The sequence below is a fragment of the Aptenodytes patagonicus genome, chromosome 15, assembly GCF_965638725.1.
Source record: "Aptenodytes patagonicus chromosome 15, bAptPat1.pri.cur, whole genome shotgun sequence".
In the NCBI taxonomy this organism is placed as follows: domain Eukaryota; kingdom Metazoa; phylum Chordata; class Aves; order Sphenisciformes; family Spheniscidae; genus Aptenodytes; species Aptenodytes patagonicus.
The window spans coordinates 2,606,278-2,632,106 of NC_134963.1; the positions used below are offsets into that span (position 1 = coordinate 2,606,278).

General features: G+C 41.4%; 1 protein-coding gene across 2 annotated transcripts in view; it reads left to right on the top strand.

Moving 5' to 3' along the window:
- GALNT9 (polypeptide N-acetylgalactosaminyltransferase 9) overlaps positions 1 to 25,829 on the top strand; it is a 227,167-nt gene that overhangs the window by 182,085 nt on the left and 19,253 nt on the right. For both annotated transcript variants that reach the window (XM_076352635.1, XM_076352634.1), the window contains exons 7-8: positions 20,704 to 20,889; positions 24,708 to 24,845. In XM_076352635.1, the coding sequence (XP_076208750.1) occupies positions 20,704 to 20,889; positions 24,708 to 24,845 (324 nt within the window). The remainder of the gene's footprint in view (positions 1 to 20,703; positions 20,890 to 24,707; positions 24,846 to 25,829) is intronic.

Consider the following 25,829-nt stretch of genomic DNA (forward strand, 5'->3'; position numbering starts at 1 on the left):
GTGATGCACTATGCATTCAATTTTTTTCCCCTTGTGAAGGAGTTACTAATCTCCATCTGTATCTCTTGCCCTGTAGTTATAATAATCATAGCCTGAGAAATCTAAGGAAAGAAATATTGTCTGAAGAAATTCTAATGCTGCATCAAAGGGTTATTGGGCTGGATTGAGCCCAGTCTAGGAAGCTTGCCTGATTAATTTTCAATACATGAAAATTATGTATCATTTATAAAAACTGGAAAAATAGTTTGCTGATTGTCAGGCTTTCTTTTGAGCTGTGGTATTTTCTTGCTCCACAATACTTTGTAAATTTGATATGCAAGGTTAAATCCCCCAACTTCTAGCAGGCTCCTTCAATTAAACTGGCTAATGGAGGGCCAAGATCCTGACCCAGCAGCTTACAGAGATAGCTCCATATGAGTTTTTTGGTAGGTCTTAGAAGATGCCTAGCCTCACTGTAAAAAACCTTTTAGTAGTAGAGAATTTGCCACAGTAAGCCAGTAAGCTCTTCGGTGTTTAATTACCTTTGTTGTTTAAAGAAGACCCGATTTATTCTGAAGTCAGAATTTCTCTAGCATTAGCTACCAATTATTAGATTTCATTATGTCTTTCTGCTACTTTAAAGAGCTAGGATCAGGAATTTCTTCCCATGCAGCTAGTTATCAAACTGTCTCTTGGACTTCTCTCAGAAAATAGCTTGGGCTTCCTAAGTCTCACTGTATGGCATATTTTTGAGATTTAAAAACATACTCATGCTATTTAGAAGGAATACTTATGAAATACAGTTGATTTGTCAGAAGAAAAGTACATTCTCTTGGTCCACTTGCACAAACCCTGTTCCACCTGAAGTTTGAACGCTTTGACAAGTGGAGATAGGGGACAGGTGTACCTGCAGAGTTTTCTAGTGATCTCTGGCTACTGCCTTTAGATGCTCCACTCGGTTGTGTCGCCTGTCTATGTGCATGAATGCAGGTAGACCTTGAATGTATATGACATGTTCTCTCAAGGGAGCAGATGGTGCTACCGAGCCGTCCCCAAGGCATTTTGACGTGAATCGTTGCAGATACTGGGAGACAGTACTTAGACATCTTCAAGAACAGTGTCTTTATATTCTCATAACTTGTGTGTATCTGTCAGCACGTGAATTTACTAGCCTGTTTTCTGGGGACTATCAGTAATCACTGAATCTAATCAGGAAGGAGGATCCCAGTTAAACTACACTGAGGAAAAAAATTAAGAGGGTATTTCTTAATTGGAAGGCAATGATTCATTACATTTATCTTACTCCACACGGACTGTTCATTTGATTTGGCTTCTCTGCATTTGCCCGGTCTCTCGCCAGACCACGGTCCCCAGCAGCCCACCTGTGCGCGGCTCTGGGGAGCCCAGGGGCTCCCCGGGGCAGCTCGTGGAGAGGCTGCGTATTCGCTGGAGTGCCGTCCTTGCTCATGCCTCTGGTTCCACGGGGGCTGCCAGTGTTTCTCAGCTCCTGATACCTGTCAGAGCACCAAGGAGGATTTCTCTTCAAAATAGTAAAGGTGAGAAAAACTGGATTGAACACAAATTTTTAAATATTGAGCAGAACTGATGTTTCCTGGCCAGAAATCCTGCAGAGATCTGCAGATGAGTAAAAAATCTCTGCCTGTTCTATGCAGAGCCCATAGACTGACCGTAGCTGGTTGCGTTAGAATAATCTTTCAGCTAAGGCACTAGCCCAAAAATTGGAAAACCTGAGTTCATATCTGTCTCTGCCATAGGTTCAGACGTGACTTTGATTAAGACATTTTATTTCCCATATTCAATTTTTGTTCTATGGCAGACGGGAGGAAATAGTTCTTTCTGTCCATGTCCATCTTTCAGAGGATCTCTAAAAGGCTTCTGGTATTTCAGTATGTGCATGTGTAGCATCTGGATGTGATTGAAGCTTCCGTAACTGCTGTCACATTAACAGCCACAGTACTCCTCTTTTAAAAAACTGAAATTCACCCTTCAACAGGTCCATGCCAACATAAATTACAGTCAGGCATTTTTGTTTCCAGCAAAGCTAGGTAAATATATGCTGCCTCTTCTTTGTCTTCATCCTGAAACAGAGATTACCATTCCCTTAACTGCATACTTAGTCTTCCCAAATCGCTCAAAATGATACAGGGTTGCAGCTCCTATTATTAAGTGTTTAAACTAGACTGTATCATTTTGAGTTATAGTTTACCCAGATTACAGGGCATTCGCATGACCAGCTCAAGCCGTGGTAATCTTTTGGGGATGGGGGAATATGGAGGGCAGAGGGAATGAACCGGGACTGGCACAGACACCTCTGGGATAAGGTCTTCACCTGGCCCAGCCAAAACAACCCACGTAACCGGCAGTTTAGTCTCAGCAATGGGACGCAAGCAGCCACAAAGCCCTTTCTCCCGCAGTGTTACGGGGTACTTGAATCATTTTTTAAACACAGCATCCTTCATATAATAATGGAATTGCCCAGCAGAGTTCAGTCGTAGAGCAGAGGCTGTGACCAGAGTTGCCTGGCAGACGGTGGCAGTGACAGGAGAAATGGGGGAAGGAAATAGTTGTTGCCGTCACCTGACAAAGCAGACGATAAGGCTGGAATTCCTCTGAAAACGCGAGTGGTAGAAGCAGCAGAGCATGTAAACATTGACACAGGGCAACAAGGCAGGATTTTGATACAGTGGATACTGTAGTTAGAGCTCGTGAAGAAATCCCTGCGGGCTTTGACTGTGGTTATTGCTTTTGTCTTATTTCGTCTCTGTAGAGGTATTACGCTGCTTGTGACAGCCTGGCTCTGAGAGAAGATGGAAAGAGATTATTTAGAGGCAACGGGACAGACAAGTGGATTGTATTCCATGTTACTCACAGCAAAGATGCTCCAGGGCAAAATTAAATGAGGTGAAAGTCCAGAAAAGTGCCTTCATAAAAATGATGTAGAGCTATATTTTTTCAAATTTTCGTATACATGATAGGCAAAGCAATGCAGCCCCTGTAATCGTTTTCTTATCATCCATCCCATTTTATCAGAAAAGGTTATTTTAACAGAGAATTATATTTAGGTTGAAAAAGAAAAGTAGGAGTGACTCTTGATTATTTCTTTGGCAGCCCAAAATGTTTACAACAAAGGGTCCACAAATAAATAGATAAAACCTGGAGCTTGGTAAATCAAGAGCACTTGTGACCCGGCAGGGATAAAATACATCAGCCATGTGATGAAAGAATTACTTAATCCTGTGGCACTGTCTCTTTCAGTTCTTGGAAAGTCAGACTTTCATGAAGCAAAGTAGTGTTTAATGACTACTACCATTCTCCAGAAATAAAAAATTACTGGAGCAAGAGAAGGGTTGTTTTTATTTATTTATTTTAGCCAAGCTGTAGTTGAAGTGTATCTTCTGCAGTAAAACTATAGCAACTGTCTGGGAACATAAAATGCCATAGGTCATTAAGTAAACTCTGTATTTTTTCTAATGCAATACTTTTCTGGTCACGTCTGACATCCTTTTGAGGTCAGTTTTGTGCTGATACCTGTATTTCATGACTGTGCTATATACAACCGGCTCTGGCTTGCTCTGTTAGACACCAGTCAAGCGGTGCCGTGTTTGTGAGTGCATGTTTGCGCTGTAATCACTTTCAACATCTAGCGGTATGTGAAATGCAGAGGGGCCAAATTCGGTGGTGGGCCAGGGGAGGGTAAATAAGGGCAGGATTGAGGGGGAGGGATGAGCACGCTGTATGAGCAAGTTGTCTAAGTATTCTCTGAAATCCTTATCTAACATACCCTAGTTGTTCTAACCCTTTCCATTGTAAGAATCTCATGGAGGCAATGAGTTTTATAAGAACAGAGTCATCGAGAGGTGGCATGAAATACATCCATCTTCATTTCCTAGCTTATGAAATCGGGATACTGTTCTCCCTGCTCACAGGGGGTGTCTGCAAGTCACTCTCAGGTGTCAGGATGAAAGTCCTTGGATAAGAGCAAGGAAGGATGATAGAAAAACGTTTCTAACGTCTGCTGAGCTCTGTCTTACAGTTGTCTCCAAGGGCAGGGACAGAGCTGCTACTGATTCCCAGCGTGATAGATGTCACCACGTGGTTCAGCATGCAGCTGTCTGACACAGGGAAGCAGAACAAGAGATGAATTTAGGTGAAATTTTATTAGCTGTAGATTACCTTTCTCTTTGGCTTAGCACGAAGTGGTAAGTCCAAGGTGGAGAACATGGACTTGGCTCAGAGCACGGGGCTTTCTTCTACATGGTTTGTTTTCAAGACTGTCTCTAATTGAAGGGGTTTTTTAAAAATCTGCTCACAGCAGAAATTTGGTGTGTAGGTTCCCAGCCTAGGAGTGAAGAATGATGATGAATGACTTAATTAAGGAAGCCATAAAAAGGCAAAAGGTATATGTCGGTGTTTTCTTTGTAATCAACTGATGATCTTTTTGTCTATAATGGGACAGTAATTGTCCAAATAATTTTTTTTGAAAAAAGACTACAGATTTGGCAAAAAAAAAAAATCTCTAATTTCATCTGTTGAGAAAGGAGAATCCATTAAATTACATTCTCAGAAAAGGGTATTTTCAGATGTTGTTGAAGCAAAATATTTTGCTTGATCTGAAATGAACTTTCTTTCCGTATTTTGAGTTGTCAAACGCTTTGAAATGCCAAGCACATTTTTGGTTCAATTTGAAACCACATCTGTATCTATATATATTTAACTTCTAGAAATCTCTTGCAAACAAAGAACATCCCTTATTTGCTCAGCACTTTAATAATACAGGACACTATCTTCCCAATAAGCTGAAGCTAATATTTACAATGTTCGATTGTGAGGACGCTTTTAGCTCTTGGGAAAAATACTGCCAAATGCGTATGTGTATTTTTGCATTCTTATGCTAGATGGAATGTGTCCTATCTAGTTCAAAGAATAAAAACATGCCTAGCAAACTCTTTTATATGCCACCATCAATATGTTTCTGTTGGTTTCATTATACAAGAGAACAAAAAAAAAATTAAAAAAAAATCCTCCAAACAAAAGGATTTGTCAGCTAAAGCAAGCCTTAGTCTAAATCTTTGTAACTGGGAATAACTGGTCCTGAAGAAATAAAATGAAAAGAGCCAGTACAAGGCTGTATCTGGTGATACACCTCACTTCAAATTTCCCCGAAGAGGCAACAAATCCAAAAATGTGACAGCCTGCTTTGCAGTCCTAGGATTTGGAGATTCTTTAGGGAGTTGTCCACCAAAATCACAAACAGCCTTTTTCTTTTGTTTTACCCAAATCACATCCCTTTACCAGCTTTTTAGGTGACGCACTAAGCTGTCCGTTCATATAGAATAGCTTAGTTTGTCAGTCACATCGCAGCCTATGATTAACGTTATTATCTGTCCATTAATAGCAGCAATAAAGCATTTAAGCAGAGTGAATGACTAGGACATAATAGCAATTTCTTCTGTTAAAGTTCCTCTTCTCTGCCTTTGTGCATTTCCTCTAAGGTAGCCAAAAATCGTTCCAGACGTGTACTGTCCTTTAGTCAGGAAGGTGAAGTCGAAGCATGTTGTAACAGACTCACCGGAGTGTTTTTGCATTTTTTTCACGTTCTTCTTGCAGCGCAGGCAGCTGCCAAGGGGAGCTGTGCCGAGGCGAAAGGGCAGGGTAGTCAGAGGCGTGTTTTCCAAACTTGAGAGACACGTTTCAGGTAGCCTGTTCTAGTTGTTTATGGGCAACTCCCCTCCTTCGGCACCTTCCTATAGCACTGGTTATGTTTTGCCCGGGAGGAGAATCTTAATTGTGGGTTTGTCATCTGAAGTAAATAAGCATTCCCAGTGAAAGCCATGCTCGCACACATCTGCATCTTATGATTATTAAGGATTTGGCACTTACTGTGTAAAACAGGACGTCATCTGAATTCAATAATCATGTGTTGGTTTAGCGAGCAGGTGCTTATTCCCACCAGATGAACTTGTCCAGTATAAGCAGGTGATGATTTGTGCTTTTTTTTTTCAATATAAATTGCATGTTTAGTTTGCTGATCTGATTTAGAATGGGTGTGTGGGAAAAGGATGTCTGGGACTACTATAATGATTTGTTAGTACTTCTGCTAGCGAACTATTCTTTTCCTTATTGCTCACCGCTGATATTTTATGAATTATCCTCCTAGAGATCAGTTTTCAGTATAAATTCTACCTCCAGCTTGAGTTCTGCTAATCAGAGTGCAAGAGAGAATGCTTTAATACAGTGTCACTAGACTGGCTGGTTTCTGTACTTATGAGAGATGGGTTCACGCTATTCCTTACAGCAGTATTATCTCTGCTGTACGCTTAAAGCACTAAGACTTAGTGAGATTTATAGAACTATTAAGAATGAGTTATCAGGTATATCTCCTGGATGATAATATTCATCGTTCTGTGTTCGTACAACCGCTCCCGTGGGAAGGTCACAGAGGAGGAACAAGATAGAATTAATGCTTTGAAAAACAAGAGTGCACCCCGCATCATCAATACCTCTGCAGGTCACGGCTGCCAAACGTGAATTTAAAGAGCGCTCCCGAGAGACGGAAACTGTCACAGCTCCCCAGTGTCAGAACTCAGTGAGTTGTTTCTGCTCACTTCTGCCTTTTTTTCCAGCGACGTTTGCCTCGCTTTCTTTCCTTTTTTCATCGGCACTGCCCTGGAGATGGTTATGTAGCAGGGCTGTGGAGAACTCGCACCTCTCGTCTCATGTAGCTTCCTTAGAGGTCCTGGTGAACGAACATCTCTGCTGGTGAGGCTTCTCCGCTGCCTAGCTGCTTCAGGTGCCAGCGCTTGAACAGATCAAGTCTTTTGTACGCCAGCCACCGAGAAGCCAACTGACAAACATGCCTCATCTATGGTGGCTTTACAGTGTGGCCTCAGCTCTCTGACTGTCCATGGTGTCGCTTTGTACTCGTAACAGAGTCTCCTGTGACTTCTCGTAACCATGTTCAAAGCTGAATTTAAGCTGACACACCAGAAGTCTTCATGGTCTAAAATATCAGTAATTAATCTGAGTTTGTAGCGTTTCTGCATTAGAAGAAGCTTTTTACTTTAATAGCCTCTTTTAGAAAGTGTTATTCTAAGTAGATCAGTGTGCTAAAATTTGCATTGTAAAAGATTGTTTTGGAACAAAGCAGGATCTAATGAGCATATAGTAAATCCCTTGGCTCTACAGCAGAGTCACAATAAGCATAATAGCTCTCACTGAATGAATTCCATGCAGCCTAAAAGCTTTTTTCTTTAAAATGAAATAGCAACCATGCAGGATTTAGTGCAGACAATAGGCAAAGATCACTTAAGGGGCTGTTGTGGAAAGAGAAAACAAATGAGGACGACTCCACTTAGGGTCCTTTGAAAAGACCCTTTGTGATCGCTTCATTAGACAGTCTGTTTCAATATTTTCTTATTCAAGAATGACTTTATTCTAATAGAAGCATCAATAAATTCCATTCTTTATTCTTCCTCCCTGTGGTCTCAGCTAAAATGCCAGGAAGCATTTTATCATTTTCTTCAGCCTTCTTACTGAAGGCTGAACACGCAGTAAGGATTATTTCTTTAGCAAAAGACTAAAAGTGTGGAGTAATGCTGTTACACAAGAAAGATGAGAACTCACTTTGCGGGGGGGGGGGGAGGGAAAGTTGAACAACTTTTGCCTTTTACTTTCATCCTGGCTTAGCTTAGGTAACAACTGAAGGGAGATGCTATTAGAGGTTCTGCCTAGTTTTAGGCTAATGTGTTTGCCTGCCTGTTAGAAAAGGTGCCTTTCAGTTACGCGCTTGCTGTCTGCCCTTTCTGCAAAGTTAGAAGTAGTTTATTGCCGAGACATACTAGCACGGGCACCCTAAACAGTGTGAAAACCATTTCATTTGCCATTTTGAAGAAAGTGAATTGAAATCAGACTGTTGAGACAATGTTGAAAGGTTGCCCGGAGAGGTTGTGGAGTGTCCATCATTGGAGATATTCAAAAGCTGCTGGGACATGGTCCTGGGCAACTGGCTCTATGTGGCCCTGCTTGAGCGGGGCGGGGGGTGGACCAGATGACCTCCAGAGGTCCCTTCCAGCTTCATCCATTCTGTGATTCTGTAATTCAGCTGCCACATGCATTGATGTATATGACTCCAAACTTGCTGTATCATTTTTTCTCTTGTTTTCTTTCTGAGTTCAATAAGTTTAAATCTGAAAATTGGTGTTATGAGTAGACCAACCCCTGAGGTTATTAGTGTGGGTGTTTTAATTCTAGGACCTGGCTTTGGCAAAGGCTTTTAATTTTGCTTCTGGGTTGGAGGTCCAATTTTTGCTTTAATTTAGTCAGAGGAAATAATCCCTGTTCACCTGAGACACCAAATTAAAATGGGAAGGGGTTTGAAACATAAAACAACTCTTCCCCTCAAAAGCTCAAAGACTGTCCTCATTTGACCACAGATCCAAAGCCCAAACCTAAACTTAAACTAGGTGCATACAAACCCCATCTAAATATGACAATCTTTGACTTTAGCTCTCTCTCAGATGTTTTTTAACTAGTTCATGTGATGGGTTTTAACCAAATCTGGTCCTCTGTACTCACCACTTCTTTTCCCACTGAGGAGATGATGATCTTGAAAAGTTGATTTCTGAAGGAGCTGTTGCTTTATGAACAGTGTCCATAGGTGACAACCCGGGCTAGGGCAAGGGTGGAATTGGCCTCAGAGCAAAAGCACAGTCTCCTGCTACGTTGTGTGAAGGACTGATTTTTGTTAATACAGAGCCTTGTAAACCTCAACGGAATTAAACTACTAATGGGCCAAAGGCATATGATGACTAAGTGCCAGTTACTATTTTTAGGTAAGACTTTCCGATAGGAGTCGAAGGCTTAGAAAGCCATACTACAAGTATCAGCATGGTTAATAGGTTGAATGCCTCTCCGTTTGTTCAGGCAGTGATTGAGTAGCTGAATGATTGAGGAATATACTGATCTTGACATAGATTAGTGGAAACTGAGACAGCAATGACAAGTGTGATCAATGCAGTTATTTTGTAAGTGATGTTTTTTAGAAAGTGCCCCAGTTCTGTTCTCTGTGAGTTAGTTTTGTCGCTTCGAGGGACTTTTATGGAAGTGTCGTGTGAACACCTACACATGTCAAGCAAGGCATCCCTACTCTGACCTTCAGTATTCTTGCTAATCTTCTCCTGGCATCTGACTGTGTGCTTCAACCTGGTTTGGACTGCTGCTGTGCTCAGCTGATCTAGTCTTGAGCCTCTTTTAAGTAGTGTCCAAGTGAGCACTGGACTACGGCAGTTAGTATACTGGTTCTTGTGTTTCAGGAGAAGCTTCTGAATTGACTAGTCAGCATTACTTGGTGGTTTGGTGCAGGTTAGTAAAGCTCAGTCTTGCAAAACAGGTATTTTCCTAAGAACTTAAATGCTGCAGGAGCTCAGCTGCAGATTTTCTGATGTAAGCTTAATGTACATATGTCTTTATCCCTTGCTGAGACTTGAATTTAGAGGGAGATTTTCTCTATGGTCTTTTGGGATAAGTGAGAAGAAACAACCTAAAGCAATCACATGAGTGAGAGGTGAGGAACAAGGATGATGGGCTGGTCTTTAATGCCATTTCATGTATCCCATGTGGATTGTATTTTGCAAGGCCAATTTGTTGAATTTTAACAGTTAGAGTACAAACAGTGTCTGTGCTGACAGATTTGCAGAAATGACTGACAGCCGTTCTATTGATCTGGGAAAAAGTTGAGTAAATTTGTAAGAACGCAGAAAATTATTCTCATCAAATGCGTTCTTAAAGAATATGTTATGAGGAGCATCTGCCTGGGACAATTACCAAACTAAATTAAAGATACCACGTTGCATTTACTTTATACAAGGAAAAATGATTTGGGCTTGCAAAAGCCAACGTATCTGGTATTAGACCAGGAGAAGATATTTGCAGCCTCTTTCAGACTTGAGGAGAATTCAGAGGAAGTAGAGTTATTATCTCTAGTCTATGAAATTTAAGGGTATGCCTCAAAGCAATCTCTTTTCTATGTCTGTCATTTATGTGATAGGAGCTGTTAACATCTCCTGGAGTGTTTTGAGGTGCCAAAATTCATTCATTTGCTAAGAAGAACAAGTCTTTGAAAATTAAAAACTTGCCCTTCTATAGGCTGTCCTTTCTCCCTATTCCCATTCCTCAGTGCTTCCTCTCGTGTCAGACCCTAATGCCATCCCTAAGCAATGACGTCAATGAGGTTGACGGTAGATAAACAGTGCTTATCTGCACCTAAGGTCAGCAATACAGAACGTACCAACGTTTGCTGTACACTATGCCTGTGAGGTTGCCTGCTTTGTTATTACCTCTTAAGCTGCCATCTCCCAAAATTCTGCTCCTTAAGTGCTTTCTGGGACTCACAGATCATCTCCCCCATCCTTTTCCACCTGAGGGACATGCTGACAGAGATCATGCCCTCAGCAGAGGGGTGAGCCACTGTCCCCTGCATGGCACCTGGTACATTGCTGCAGCTGCATCAGTCGGGATCGGTGGAGGCTCTGGATAATTCTCCTGGTGCCGCTCTTGGGCAGCTACCCTGGAGCAGGCAGGCATCCAGGGAACTTGTGCCGGCAGGGGCAGATATCATGGTCGCCAGAAGCAGGCTCTGCTTTGCAGCCATGTGAATCCTAGGAGCTCAGGGCTGGGAATGAGGAGCAGGCTCCAGAGCCCAGTGATGGAAGTCTGGTATCTGCATAAGCTCTCCTAATATTTCTTTGAGTATAGACCTGGCTGCATTTTGCCGTCATTTCAGCCTCGTGCTTAACTCCTGCTGTGCTCTGCTTGGCTGTGAAGCCTTCTCACCAGCTCCTCAGGAAACAGCCCTATCGGAGCAGGTGGCCTTTGACCAGCATCACTGCAGTTATAGATGAACTTTCCTAGTGGCAAACAAGAATTGCTGAACCACCTTGGTTTGGGGTAATATTTTAGTCTTTGCCATCCCAGTTAATGCATATTTTTTAAATCTGGATATAAAGCATGGCCTACGCAGTGTTGCATGTGCGGCTATCCTATGCGGTAGCAGTCTGCTGTTGTTTCTTTAAAGGTTTTTTGCAATTTCCATCCACCATCACCAAGACATTTCAGAGTGTGGAATTTTCCTTGCAGAAGGGAATTCTGCTTCCCACATAAAATCACCAGCTTCTTCCCTACACATGCTTTTTTCCAAAGGTGCAATATTCTTTGGGAAGATTGTGCAAAATATGGGTTTACAGAGATTGGATTAGTGGTTAAAGTATATGGGACATTTTTAATATCATTTTAAATCCTATCTTCTCCCTCCCATAGCAGCTAGTCTATTAATTTATTGGACTTAGTTCTTTACACACAAAGTTTATCTTTACAGCAAGATAGCAGTTGCTGAGTGCAAGCTTCTCTAGAACGTGTTTCAATTTCTTCACGCTTATCTATTTTCTTCTGTAAGAGGGTTAGCAGAAGGGTTTTATCTTCTCACTATTGTCACATCTGAGATCTTAGCTGGCTTGAGGTTCTGTGGAACCTCTAAGAAATATGTGAAGGACAACCTCTAAATTTGCTACTGAAGAGCCACCAGAGAAATTTAAAAAAACGTGCATCAGTTGAGTGTCTCATTGCAATAACGTTATGGTCCCACTGCCTTTTTTCTCTGAAAGCAATTAATCTGTAAATATTAGAAAACCCCAAGGGAACAAACTAAGAGGTCAAACTCCAATCAGTTCTAACAAATTTTAAAGGCTAATCAAGTATCTATGAAATATTTTTTTTTACTTTTCTACAAAGAAAAGGTGCCATTTTGAATCTGCCATGAAACCTTACAAAGACTCTGCAAGAGGATCTAACAACACACCCTTGAACTCTATTGTAGTAGTTTTGGGAAAAGCAGCAAGCTTCCAAGTGTTCATCATTGGGGCAACTGAAATATTAATAATAATCATAAAGAGGTAATACTAGTTCCAAAGATACACTAAAGACTCGTATGACCGCGTCTGCTCTATCCTCCATATCTATGCTTCTGTCTTCAAATGAAATTCATGCTGCGTGAGCCAGGACAAAAGAACAGGAGGAGAGCCCCGAGTGAAATTCAGCCCTCCAAAATCAATAGTCCACAAATGCTTCTGTGTGTTCCCAGCCTTACAGGGCAGCGAGGGCAGTGGGGTCTAGGTATTTACACACCTACGTTAATAAGACTATCCTAGTGACAGAATTAGCTTTTACATGTGAGATTTTGTCACAGTCCCTATATATCTGCTATTAGCGGATTATCTATAAACTGCTGTTAGCAGGAGTTGAAACCAAAAAGGCAGGGACTGTAACAGAGAGAATGTCGTGATCAGTAAAGCGAGGACCCTTTTGGGTCCTGTAATTTGCAAGCATTGGTCAGAAGTTTATCCTGAAGTCTTTGACAAAACATATGATCTGTGGATTTTGAGATGTGATTTCTTCCTTTTTTTCAATTCTTTTTTTTGGCAGCTAAAAGTGTCTCTGATGTAAGCTGTTTTGTCCCAGCGTGGAAAGATTTTTGCTCTGTAAGTACACCATTAAATAGCACAGGCTATTTTGAGAAATGAGAGTTGGGACTTTTTTAAACCATAATTATGGCTGTCTTTAAAGATGATGATAAAAATAGTTGATGAACAAAATGAGACCACGTGATTAATTTTTCCATATGACGTGTTTGATTATGACAGCTCCCTACTTTCTAACAGCTTCCTATGTGAAGTGAAAAATAGAGAGAGCACTTTATCTAGTGCATCTGATTAAATATGATTCTCTAGTCAGCACTGACAATACGTGGAAGAAAGAATATCCATAAAACCCCATTAGAAAACAAGAAAACGTCAGGCTACAAATTACTTTGAAAAATCAGTTTTCAGTGAACTATGTAAATTGTCAATATCAGAGCTGTAAGAACCAAAAGCGTGCTATATTTATGCTAATTTTTTGTTTCTAGAGTGGGCACTAGAAGAGTTGCCACATCCATTAAGGACTGGAGTATAAGTAGAGAGTTCCTGTGTTTCAGATGGAAAAAGATCTTATTGTCATGGTTCAAATTTACTTTGAAGAATCCCTTCTGATTCATACCTTGTTGGTCTGTGGCCGACTGGAAAGAGAGGCCGAAACTACAGCATCATCTTCCTACGCATGTCTTTAATGCTAAGAGTTATCTTTCTGTCTGACTTCGTCAGAGTAGGAATTTTCCTGTGACTTTGCCGTACACGTGGATTTTCTTTTACACAGCGGTGTTAAAGGAGCTGAGGAGGGTCCAGCGGTACCTGCTGTTGTGAATTTACTGCCTCGGTTGTGTGTCCTCCTGCCCTTCAGGTATTGCAGCCTTTGCCAGAAAGTACTTAGACTTTTTTCACCTTGAGGAACCACAATTTAATCACCCTGTCAGATCCCCTCATTTGGATGGTCTGTCGCAGTGATTTAAGGCATCTTTAGCTCCAGGCTACGTGCACTCTGAGAAGGGCCGTGAGCCCACTGGCCTCCTTAAAGTTTGATGGGCAGGTTTTTGAGGCTTTTCCAGCTGAGAAATTAAAACAAAAATACTTCTGTGGAAAAGGCTGTGCTTTGACAACATTTCTAAATGTTGTCAAAAGACTGTGTTTTGCTATTTTTGCAACAAAGGTTTGGGTTTTCAATTTAAACTGACCTTTTAGATTGAAATATGCTTATATTAAAAAAAGCTTTTAACGCCAAACAGACCTTCTGAAAATCATTAGTGGTTCAGTTTAATAAAAACATTTTGGGGGTAGTTTTTCTGGGGGAGGAAGGTAGAGGTGACAAAGAAGCCTGTGTTTCAACTAGTGAAAACATTTAAGATTGATGTTATTCTTGACAATTTACGTCAGCAAAATTTCTGAAACATGTGGAAATTCTTTCGTGATAGGAAAATCTTTTCCAGTCCTGCCCGTAGGTGTGTGTGGGTAGTCTAGAAGACATCCGTCTTTGGTAGGCTTTGCTTTGAAAATTGAAGGAAATCGGAGATCCCTGACTTTTAAGAATTCCCACGCTGGGGTATCATAAAACAGGGATATCTGAGCTGCTTTTAAAAACTCCTCCGTCACTTCTGTTGCCTTCACACAGAAAGGAAGTCTGAAATCTGAAAGGCTACTTCCATGAAGTGCTGCTCAGGTGGAGGTCAGAACTGTTTTTATAAAGCCTCAGAGTCCGGTTCTAGCGTACGGGTTTCGTTTCAGGATGTGCTGAACATCCACCTCCAGTGCTGCCTCTGGCAGAAACCACTGCAGAAATGCCAGGTAACGTGCTCTGCTGGGCACATTAGAAACGAGGGGACCCTGCTGCCACACGCGTGTTTTAAAGCTGATTCTTTCCATTTTCTTACTGCTGGAAGATGCAGACAGTAATTATTTCTTTCAGCAAAGGACCACTGGAAGGGTCACAAGTTCTTGGAAGCAGATAAAGCACAAAGCTGCTACAACACAGTAGCTAGGTGTACAGTAATAGTCCCTTCTGGCACCACCTCCCGCTTGCTAACTGTGAACAATGGGCTCAAAGTCTCAGATTATTGCCAATTTCATTAATTGCTTGATTTTCTATATTACTAGAGAGCGGGACTAATCCCAGCTCTCTTTTGGAAAAGTGAGCCAATGTTTACTCAGCTAGTTTTAAAGGAGGTGGAGACCGAGGCGTTGCAGATGCCTGGTTCACTCCGTGGTGGAGTTGCCTTGGCATCTGTAAACTTGCAGTGTTTGCACCAATGGACAGAACCGGTGTGTCCATTAAAAGAGGCTGTGAAATTGTTAGCAAAGGGAAATTGCTTGGAAGCAAATCCCCCCCCCACGCTGAAGTCCTCTTTATACTACTACATGTTCTTGGATAGCTCATCCCTCCGGCTGCTTGAATCAAAGGTGTATTTGATGGAAAAAATAGTTGCAACAGAGAGTCTGAAGCTTTTATTTTTCTCCATCACTGAGCACCAAGGTGTTTAAACTGCAAAACTCACAGCAGGATACAAAGTTCTTAAGGATCATGATCTTACTTTCCAGTCTAAGTTTTCTAAGTTAAGAGAGTTAACTGTCTCCTCAGCTGTGCCTTCATAAAATGCCATTTTCATTTTTACCTACTGATTTTGCTTTTACTGAGATAATTTGTACCAAATTAAATAACCATGTGCGGTCGGCTTAGTGTACAAAATGTCATACATAAACTTGTGGAGCTATTTGTGTGTTTTGACTGAAACAATGAATAATCTCTAGTCTTAGTTACTTGTAGACTGCAGGCACCCCCTTCTCCTGACACTCCTAAAAGCACGCATAAGAATGGCCACAAAATACTGGAAATTCATTGCCGTTTTTGGCAGGAATCATTTCACTCGTTAGTAAACATGTATTTTCAAAAAACAGAATAGCTGAAGGTAATGTGGAGTGCCTTTTGATTTACGGAGCGCTGAGTCCATGGGGAGTGAAGAGCCCGCCCTGTACCCAGTGCGAGCACCTTGGGAGCTGCAGCTGCCCTGCTGCAAACGGCTCACCGAAGTATGAAATCCCACGACGTTTCTGAGCTCTGACATTCACTCAGCAGGGCATGACACAACTGGAAACAGGTCTCACCTGCAGAGCTGGAGGCCATGTCAGCAATGCACTGTATATATGTTGCCGTAACTTAGGAACTGATCAGCCCAGCCAGCTCTGCATCCTGCTTCAGCGGTGACCAGGCTTGTTCGTTGACCTTTTTGATTTGATTGAGTTTTACATTTTACTTTGGCTCACCTCCTTTCCTCGTTCCCCAAACACCTGGATTTTGGTCAGAAGTGTTGGTTTCTTTTTTGTGTTGGTTTCTTTTTTGTGTTGGTTTCTTTTTTGTGTTGGTTTCTTTTTTGTGTTGGTTTCTTTTTTGTGTTGGTTTGAAACTGTACTTCCTTTTTAGGTTGTTAATAATTTCATCAAAAAGAAAAAAGATGACATTTGTTTTAAGAAGTTTTCTGGATTTTTTTTTTTTTTTAGGAAACCAGTATTTTTTTTTAAATCCTATTAAAAATGACAGTTTGGACCTTTAGCAACAAGTACTTGTGGGAAAATATATTTCCTCAGAAAATTTCTTCTTTTTGGCAAGAGTTAAAGCATAGCAAGTTATTAGCCTTTTTAAATCATGTACCCAACCTGCATTCCGAGAACTTTGGTGATGCACAGTTCAGGTCATGGTAGACAAGAGACTGTCTCATCTCAGTTTTTCTTTGATGCATAGCATATGATGTCTGATTGACTACTGTATAATAAATGGTGAACACTTTTCTGTAGGACAGCCATATCTCAGGTGTACAGGAATAGCTAATAATTAGTGCCAGTAAATCATTGTAGCGCAGACCATGAACATTATCATTCAGTTTGTAATTTACCCCTGATGTGGGTACTTGTTCTTCTTAATACTTAATATGTCTGTTTATAGAAAAGTTGATTGAGATAATTAGCAGTAAAAATGCTAAGGTAACACGGCTATGGTAACATTTATATTGCTATCAATTTTGTTTATAGCAGCCTAAAGAGCAATACTGAAATTAGAAATTAACTACAATTAGCAAATAAATTGAGTGTCTCTTGGAATTACTTGATCGTGTCTTAGAACGTTGCACAGTGTGACGCTCGCGGAGGCAAAGCCGAGTCCCTGGGCTGTAGCAGCCGCACTGAGTCAAGGAGCACACAAAGCAGAAGCCTGTTTGCTTCTCTGCTGTTGCTGCTTATCAGCTGGCGCTACTTCTGTGCCCTGCCCAGGGCATCTTTTGAGCCTGTATCTACCTTACCTTCAGCGGAGCCTGGGCTGTCGCCCCAACTGTTGCCCTCCAATACAGGTTTGATGAGTGCATGCTGCGAAGCCAGAAACAAAGTTTACTATTGGGGCTTTGCCTCTCCATGGGGGGACAGAAGGCTGAGTTTGCTTTTCAGCAACGTGCAACCTCATAGGGACCGGCTCAGAGTGGGTGTTGGTCTCTTATCCCAAGTAACAAGCGATAGGACGAGAGGAAACGGCCTCAAGTTGCGCCAGGGGAGGTTTAGATTGGACATGAGGAAAAATTTCTTTACTGAAAGAGTGGTGAAACATTGGAACAGGCTGCCCAGGGAAGTGGTTGAGTCCCCATCCCTGGAGGTATTTAAAAGACGTGTAGATGAGGCGCTTAGGGACATGGTTTAGTGGGCATGGTGGTGTTGGGTTGACGGTTGGACTCGATGATCTTAGAGGTCTTTTCCAACCTTAATGATTCTATGATTCTAGGTCTTTCAGTCACCATTCAACTTCCATGTTCTCAGTAAATGAACCTTGAAACACACAGTTAATGTTGGCAACTCAGTGTGAGAGGAATTACTTGGGTTGGAAACGTGTTGTTATCCCAGAAGATGAGTCATACGTATGGAAGTTGGTTTCCTCTGATTGCCTGAAACGTGTCAGTTCGGAGGGACTTGGGCATCATTTTATGCTCACAGGTAGAAATAGTTTGCTCCCACAGTAAGGCACTTTAAGAACTCTGCTTGATAAATGCTATATAGATGCATGTAGTTATTTTTCTGGCTTAATTTCATAGTTAGATGTGGAAAGAAATGGGTTGTTTGCTACTGTTAAAATGGGTCATTAAATACAGTTTGGAGGATGAAAAGAGGAGGAGAATCAACCAGTATCAGGGGCAGCCACTGACTCACCTCTCTCATCTGTTTCGTGCAGTAAAACTTTCCTTGTTCTTTCATCCTTCGTTGTATTTCAGAGACTTCTTGTGATTAGAGGCAGACAGGCAATGGTTTTCTGAATCACACGTGCCTTTCAATTCTGTGTCCAGCAGGGAGAAGGTGGTGCTAAACCTCCCCATCCTCTTCATTCAGACACAAGTCTTGAGTCTTCATCTAAATCTCACATGACTGCTCTTAACTACTGGGATCTTGGCTGGTTTCAGGTGCGCGTGCTTGGTTGTACTACTGGAAGTCTTTCATTTTGTGTAAGATTAAGTAATCATTGGGCTGGAAAGGGAGAGGACAAGAGCCTGACTCTGTACTTAGCAGTGCACTGAAAGGGGGTGGGGATGCAGAGTCATGTCCATGCTCCACTGAACAGCAACTAATCCGTATGAAGTGAAACAGGAGACCTTGTCTGGCCTGAAAAGAAATGACCCATAGTCGAGCAGCCATGGCATTTATCTGGGATATGGAGAAATGGTGGCGTGATGATGTACGCCTGGTGATACACGACGATCTAACTGCCTCCTCGCCCGTACGCTGTGCATCCAGTTCTCTTTCTCTGGGGTTGGAAATCCCATCCCTACCCTGGGAAACATCCCCCACCGGGGTTAAAAGTTACGTATTCCCAGAAAAAAACAAGTCATCTGGGGTAGATTAGCATCTTCATAGGAAGCAAAATTTCCTTGATTATTTCCTGGCTGTTTCCTTCCTTCCGACTCTTCAGCAGATTTTGCCTCTTTAAAGAGCAAAATGGGGCTGAGGGGTAGGGGAAAGAAGCGACTGAACGTAAATGTAAAGCAATCTAGACGACCGCAGATGGGGCGGTCGCACCACAGTGCAAATTCACGCTGACTGCTGAGCACCAAAGATCCTGGCTGACAGGGTGAGCATTGTCTGGCCTGAGGCTGCTGCTGCCTGTTTTTGTTGTGTTTTCTTCAAAGCCAGGTGTCTGAGTTCCCTGTGGATTTCATCTGGGGAGAATTTATCGCTGATAAATAACTGTTTGTGTTGAATTTATAGATGAGCTAAACTGTTTCCTTTAATGTTGCAGTTTACTACCTTTTCCTTTTCAGGTTTGCATGAACACTGGCATTTGAAGGAAATAAATCTGTCACTCAGATAATGTATTTGCCCTTGGTACCAACATATATAAATAAAAATTACAAGGTCATTAGCCATATCAAGAGAAAGAAAAATGTGCTGTGCACTAAATAGCTGACTTCCAGGATGGGTTGGGCAAATAGTGGTATACTAAAATGTACTGCTCATTTCCTCTTCTGATCATGAAAATCAGTTTATTCCTTTCTTTTTTGTAGCACTTCCCCTTTGCACTGGAAACCCTCAGCATATGTCAGTCCAACTTTGAGCAGTGTGTCTTTCAGTGTATTTTATTTATCAAATGCAAATTCTAGTGGCCAGTGATTTACTACAAAAAGCAGAAAATAAATATTACCTAACGAAGTATTAAAAAAAAAAAAAAAAAAGCCAAACTGGAGGAGATTGCTTGGGAAGTGGCAGATAAAATAATTTATCTTTGTCCCTGAGAAGGCAGGTTAGGTGGAGAGAACTGCCCCAGTATTGTTCTGGAGTGTATCTTGTCTGGAAACGAGCTCTTATGCTCAGTAAAAGGCAGCCTTGGGAAGCAATGGATTATTGCTTATATTTTAATATCTTTTATTTATTTCAGCTAGGTATAGTACTAGGTGCAGACCTGAGGGAACTGAAATGCATAAGCTTTGCTCGCCCTGCATCATTCCTAATCTCGCTGATTCAAAGAGACAAGTCCTCTTTGTTTCCCACCATGGAGTTCAGACAATAATCAACAGGAAAAAATGTCACGGTATGGGTACGGTGGTGTCTGGGAAGGCTGGGTGATACAGTCTCCAGTCAGCCCCGTCTTCATCAACTCAGGGGTAGAGAGATAAGTGGTCGTTTATTGCTTCTTATGTGACCAGGCTGCAGGTAAACGTATACAGAATAGTTGCACCAGAGGTTTCTCCTTTCCTCTCCGCCTGCCCGGTAAGCGGCTGAGAGGTTGTAGGAGCACTGGGTGAGAAATGCATTTGCTGTGCTCACATCCACTACCAAGTGTGGCAGTAACCTCTGTTGTTAAATAAAGGCACATTTTGGTTAATGGCCAGATTTACCAAGGCATCCTGTGCTAAGACTTGTGTCTTATTCTTGGCTAAAATTTCCATGGGACGTCCTGTACCAGGTAAGTCAATGCTTGTTTCTTACTGAAGGTAGGGCAAAGCATGTTTGTGAAGGGAGAATTGCTGTGCTGAAAATCAGTGAAGCCTGCAGGGGCTAGAATAGAAAAAGAAAAGAATAATTGACTGACTCACAATCAAAGTCTGTTTCCATAATGAGAAAATCAGTGTGTTTCCATGCTTCTTTTTTCTGTTGGTATTGTGCATGCAGATAATTTGTTTCCTTTCCCAAAGGTAATGTTCAGATCCCCACATAAAAGGCTCTGGCGTTGAATAGGTCATCTGAGAGACTTATGTATGCTAAATGTGTATCAGATTTTTCTGGCAGTGACATTTAAGCTACTAAAAGTTTGTTGATTTGGAGAGCTGATATGGTAACCCCCGCATATACAGCACCAGACACAGCCAACTGACTTTTATTGAAGTTTCAGTAACAAGCTGTAGGTTAAATTAGTCCCTGTGATAGAGGTTACCACCTTATAATTTGTCTTCTGCCTAATGGTTCCAAGAACAGTGACGTTATGGGGAAGGACTTGGATATTTATGGCACCTAAACTTATGTACCTAACACAGCCAGCTGCATTCACCTCGGACTCATCTATAGTCAATGTGAAGAGAGAGGGGTTTCACCCCCAGAGCAGGTCAATGGGGCGATCGTTCTGAATCGGTCGATAGTACCCATCTCCACCTAGGGAACACTCTACGTACAGCATCTGAAAAGAAGAAGTTGCACCACCTTAAAAAGAAAAAAAAAAAAAAAGAAAAAAGAAAAATCACGTTAATTGTTTTTCCTCCAACTCTCGCAGGTCTGGCAGTGTGGAGGAAGCATGGAGGTCTTACCCTGCTCTCGCGTGGCACATATTGAACGCACAAAGAAACCCTACAACAACGACATTGATTACTATGCAAAGCGCAACGCCCTGCGAGCCGCTGAGGTCTGGATGGATGACTTCAAGTCGCATGTTTACATGGCGTGGAACATCCCCATGGCAGTAAGTATGGGTCACGCTCTCTCCTGAACATAAACGTGGATGGCTGTTCCTACTTAGCTCTTTGAGGGGAAGGATGTTACTACAGTTGTGTGAAGTGGGCTAAGCGTAGGGGGAAGAATGCTTTCATGCTGGTGCGTGCTCAGTACGCAGAGTTCTGCCATATAAACTTGCTTCCTCGGTGTAAGTTTTGGTGTGTGCTCAGGAGCGGTGACACAGATTTATAACTTAACTAGAGCACGATGTTTCAGGTTTATGTGCTTCCTCAGAAGAAGTTGTTAATTTGGGATGCCATTAAACTTTGAGGTGTTCATATGCTACAGTGGTGAGGACTACAGAAATGTCCATAAATAAATATCATCATTCATCGTGAGACTCAGTAGACCTCACCAGCATAAAAACAAAGTATGTGATAAAAGAATTGCACATTAACTAGCTTTATTGTCTACAGACTGAGAGTTGCAATGTGGCTGCATTCTGTTTCTTACTGTGCATACGAATTGTAGGTGGCATGTGGGGACCTCTAGGAATCCATGTAGTATAAATATTAGATGAACTGTAGGTTCAATTTATCACTTTATTCTGTAAGTATATCGCATGCTAATCTCCACCGAGCATAACTCTTTGCAAAAAGAGGTATATGTTATATCCCGGTCAGGTGGAAGCCGACTGCTGCTGTATCCTTTAGTGGTATTTGCATCCAAATTATTCATGTGAAGGGGCACAGGGGGAGCAGCTGAGGGGAAGCATATTCCATTCTGTAGGTAATGATGGTTTAGTTAACCCTTATATGAGGGGTTTGTTCAAAGCTGATTGAAGTAAATGGAAACAGGAATGTTCCTATCAGAACAGGAAAACAAGCCAACCCAGCAGTGTCTTTGTGAATATTCAGTTATGACCTAGAGTCCGTCAAAGTCACGGGAGTCTTCTTGTCAAAGACTTCATCGGATTGAGTCCGTGTCCTAAATACCTACTGGTACTTTGGTACCTAGGTAGTGTATCAAAAGTCATTTTTGTTCATTCCTGTTGTAGTTTTGAAAATACATACACCTAAAGGAGCAATGTTTCATTCTTCTCCATGTGATGTCTGATTATGTCAGAGGTTCACACATGTCTGAATGTCACTTGCTGCTGTTCAGTATTGAACATTGTGCAATGCTGAAAGTTAGGTCTCTGTGAAGATGTGTTTTGGTGACTTCTTTTGGCATGAGAGGTAATTGCAGAGAATTTTTTGCCTTAACAAGGCAATACTGCATAACTTCTTTCCCACACAAGATTTCCGTGGTAGTAGGAAGAAGACAAAGCAGCATCCATCTAAGTTTTTAGGGGCATTTTGGCCCTGTCTGCAACCATTTGATAAAATGGTAAGTTTCAAATAGAGGAAAAAGAAGTAACCTTGGTAAATTTGTTTGCTTGATGCCTTCTGCAAATGAATTCTGAGAAAAGACAAGGCATTTAAATAAGCATTTACACCAAAATATGATTTCCTTTAATCTCTCTGAGATTACTTATGGATGTAGTTTTCTGCACTGAGCTATACAGCAGTGCTTTAAAAAAAAAAAAAAGGGCACATCTACATTAAGAGACATAAAATCAGCATAAGTACTGAACATTAAAATTTTCTTTCCATAAAATAAATTGATTGATAAAATGTGCATCATAAAAATAACCCCATTAGCTCTCCGGAAAAGGAAGCTAGTGTTAGTGTTCACAGAGTTATTCCACTGTAGTATTCAATCTAGATGACTAAGAAGTACTGTACTGTTATAAGGCGTAAGAAAACACTTCAGCAGGAGAACTAGAAACCTTACTGCCTGGTTAAAAAGAATATGTCCACATGCTAAATTCTGCGGACATCTCATTCTTGTACCATCACGCTGTAACCCGCACGTGGTGACTGCAGTTAATTCAGAAGTAAGCACAGCATGTCAGGGAGACCTTCTTGCAGCCTGTCAGTACTTCAAGGGGGCTTATAAAAAAGGTGGGGACAAACTTTTTAGCAGGGCCTGTTGTGACAGGACAAGGGGGAATGGCTTTAAACTAAAGGGGGGTAGATTTAGACTAGATATAAGGAAGAAATTTTTTATGCTGAGGGTGGTGAGGCACTGGCCCAGGTTGCCCAGAGAGGTGGTGGATGCCCCATCCCTGGAAACATTCAAGCTGAGGTTGGACGGGGCCCTGAGCAACCTGGTCTAGTTGAAGATGTCCCTGCCCACAGCAGGGGGGTTGGACTAGATGACCTTTAGAGGTCCCTTCCAACCCAAACTATTCTGTGATTCTATGATTTTCGTAGCTGCTCAATTCGTTGCTCTTGTGGTCTGTAGAAATGGCACTGCAAACAGGGCATTGTATTGCCTTATTTTAGAGTGGGGAAGAAAGGAGGCAAGTAAAATGCATGTGTCCTCCCATACCAAAACCCATCCAAATTAACCCTTTCATAACACACACCACCTTTTTCACAACTCGCTCCCTTCCAAGTTATTGAGGATCTGTGCATCACGTGTATCCTGATTAGTGGGTGATCTTTGGACGCATTTGCAAGATCAGATTCCTACAACCTTCATCAGCAGGTCAGCATAGCTTTATTTTAGTTAACCAAATATCTGGTGTGCCCCTGCTTATGATCTGTTCCTGGACAATTTTAGTGATAAAGGAATTTATATTGAATGATTTATTGTACTGAGTGCCTCCGAGAATTGCTCTCCTTTCATGCAGCCTGAAGTAGTACGTAAATTAACATTCATTTGAATGGATGCTGCACAGAGAGCTCATGACAAAGCATGCATCAGCAAGCAGCAGTGAGCACAGTAAACTCTTTATGTGGCAAATAGAAAAACGTGTTCAGTATTACACTTGTATTCTCTCCTGAAAACTAGACATCTGTTGGGGATTCTAATAAACCCTGAGCTAAGATTTGCTGCTGTCTTGCAACCCTCTATTAGATGTCACTTGTAAAACGTACAGAAATCTTTCTGGAGGAAATGTACGAGGCACTTACGACAGATCCATGCAAAACTCCCCAGTTTCAGTCCATTTGATTCATACAGTGTCGGAAAAGACTTTTAGATGAGGTAACTCTTACTGTCTTAATGTTGAACTGTGATGATTTATAACGATTTAAATCAAGAGACACTAACTCAGGACCTGGCAGTTTTTAAACGGCTGGTTTTGATCATAGTGATTTGACTCTTCCAGCCTGTGTTTTCCATGGGATTTGTATTCAAACATGAATTAAATTCTGAAGTAGAATTATAAAGAAGGTTTTGAGTTTAACTGCATTTTATGGCTCAAGTCTGCAAATGAGCTCCAGTTCCAGTAAAAACTGAATGCTGGTCTGTGCAAATGTTTAATGGAGCTTAATGACTTTTTGAGCAGCTCTGCTTTGAAGTTTTAACAGGTCTGTTCCGATCTCATTTACATTAGTGAATACCTAAGGCTGTTACTAGAGTTAACCATGATCAAGCTGCCATATCATAATCAGAATTACCGCCTAAATTCCTAACGAATCTGAAAGCAAAAGAGTTCAGGTTTGATTGCAAACATTTAGAATTGCTCTAAGTAACAACATTCTTATTGTATTCTTATTATTTTGATTTATGTTTGGTTTTTGCTTGTTCGTTAGCCTTCTTTTTCCACTGACTTCCATTAATATTTATTGTCTGCTCTCAACAGCAGATGGTTGATGAGCTGCTACTTACAAAAGAGAAAGAAGAGAGGGAAATACAGCTTGGTATACAAATGAACTCAGATTTGGTTTCAGTAAAGAAAACAACCATAAAGTCAATGCAGTGAGATTTCTTTATTCTTTTTCTGCTTTGTAGAACCCTGGAGTTGACTTTGGAGACGTTTCTGAAAGAATAGCTCTACGACAGCGATTGCAGTGCCGGAGTTTTAAGTGGTACTTGGAGAACGTCTATCCTGAAATGAGGGTTTATAATAATACAGTCACTTATGGAGAGGTAATGTATGTCTTTGAAAATACATCATGGCTGCATTAGAGCAGTCCTTTCATCTTAGTGGCGGGTATCAGGATGTACAGAGCAATTTCAAGTCAGCACAGTAGTAGCAACGGAAATGCCCTCCCCTGCTTTTAATCAACACCGGGAAGGAAGTGCGGCTTTGAGAAGCCCTGTCCCTCTCACTGGAGTACATCAGATGACATCATCCTCACTAACGATGATACACAACCTCCTTGGCTTTCATTTTAAAATAGAGCAGCTCTGAGAACATAAATTTGACGTAATCATTTTCCCAAATAGGATGCCACAGACGTCATCAAGAAAACCTCAGCAGTCGAGAGCTAAAATAATGGCAGTTAATGAGAACAGCTGAGTTTGATGAATTCTTTTTAGGTAAAGAACCACCCCTTTCTTGGGTTTTGCCAAACTATTTGAAGGATTACATTCACTTTATTAATTCATTTTTGCAATCCTCCTTGTTCAGCATAAAAAGCAACATATCCTTGTTCAGATTATGAGGTGAGGCTCCCATTTGGCAGGTCTTTATCTCATCATGAAAAAGTCATTAGAGGAGAAATAATTTTGCTGCTTTGGGCTCCGATTCTGTATTTTCATTTCCAGTTGTGTACCAGTATCGAGTAAGACCTTGGAACACCTCCTCTGTGATAGCCTAGTGGATAGGTTACTTAACCCTAATGAAATGCTGGATCCAAACGTGTTAGAAACGTGTAGATGTTTCGGTTCACCTCAGCTGTCTGGATCATTTCTTTCTCTTCTGCCAACCAATCAAATCTCCCACATATGCTTGACCCCAATCTTTAAAGAAGTCAGACATGCCTTTTGTAACTCCTTAAATCTATATCACGTGCCTGTAATGTAAGGACTGCTATCACTTACGACTGTGAACTGGGGCGAAGTTCTAGGAGCTCTCCTGCTGCATAATGTTTTTAAGATTCTGTTTTAATTGCCTCCATGAACTACACC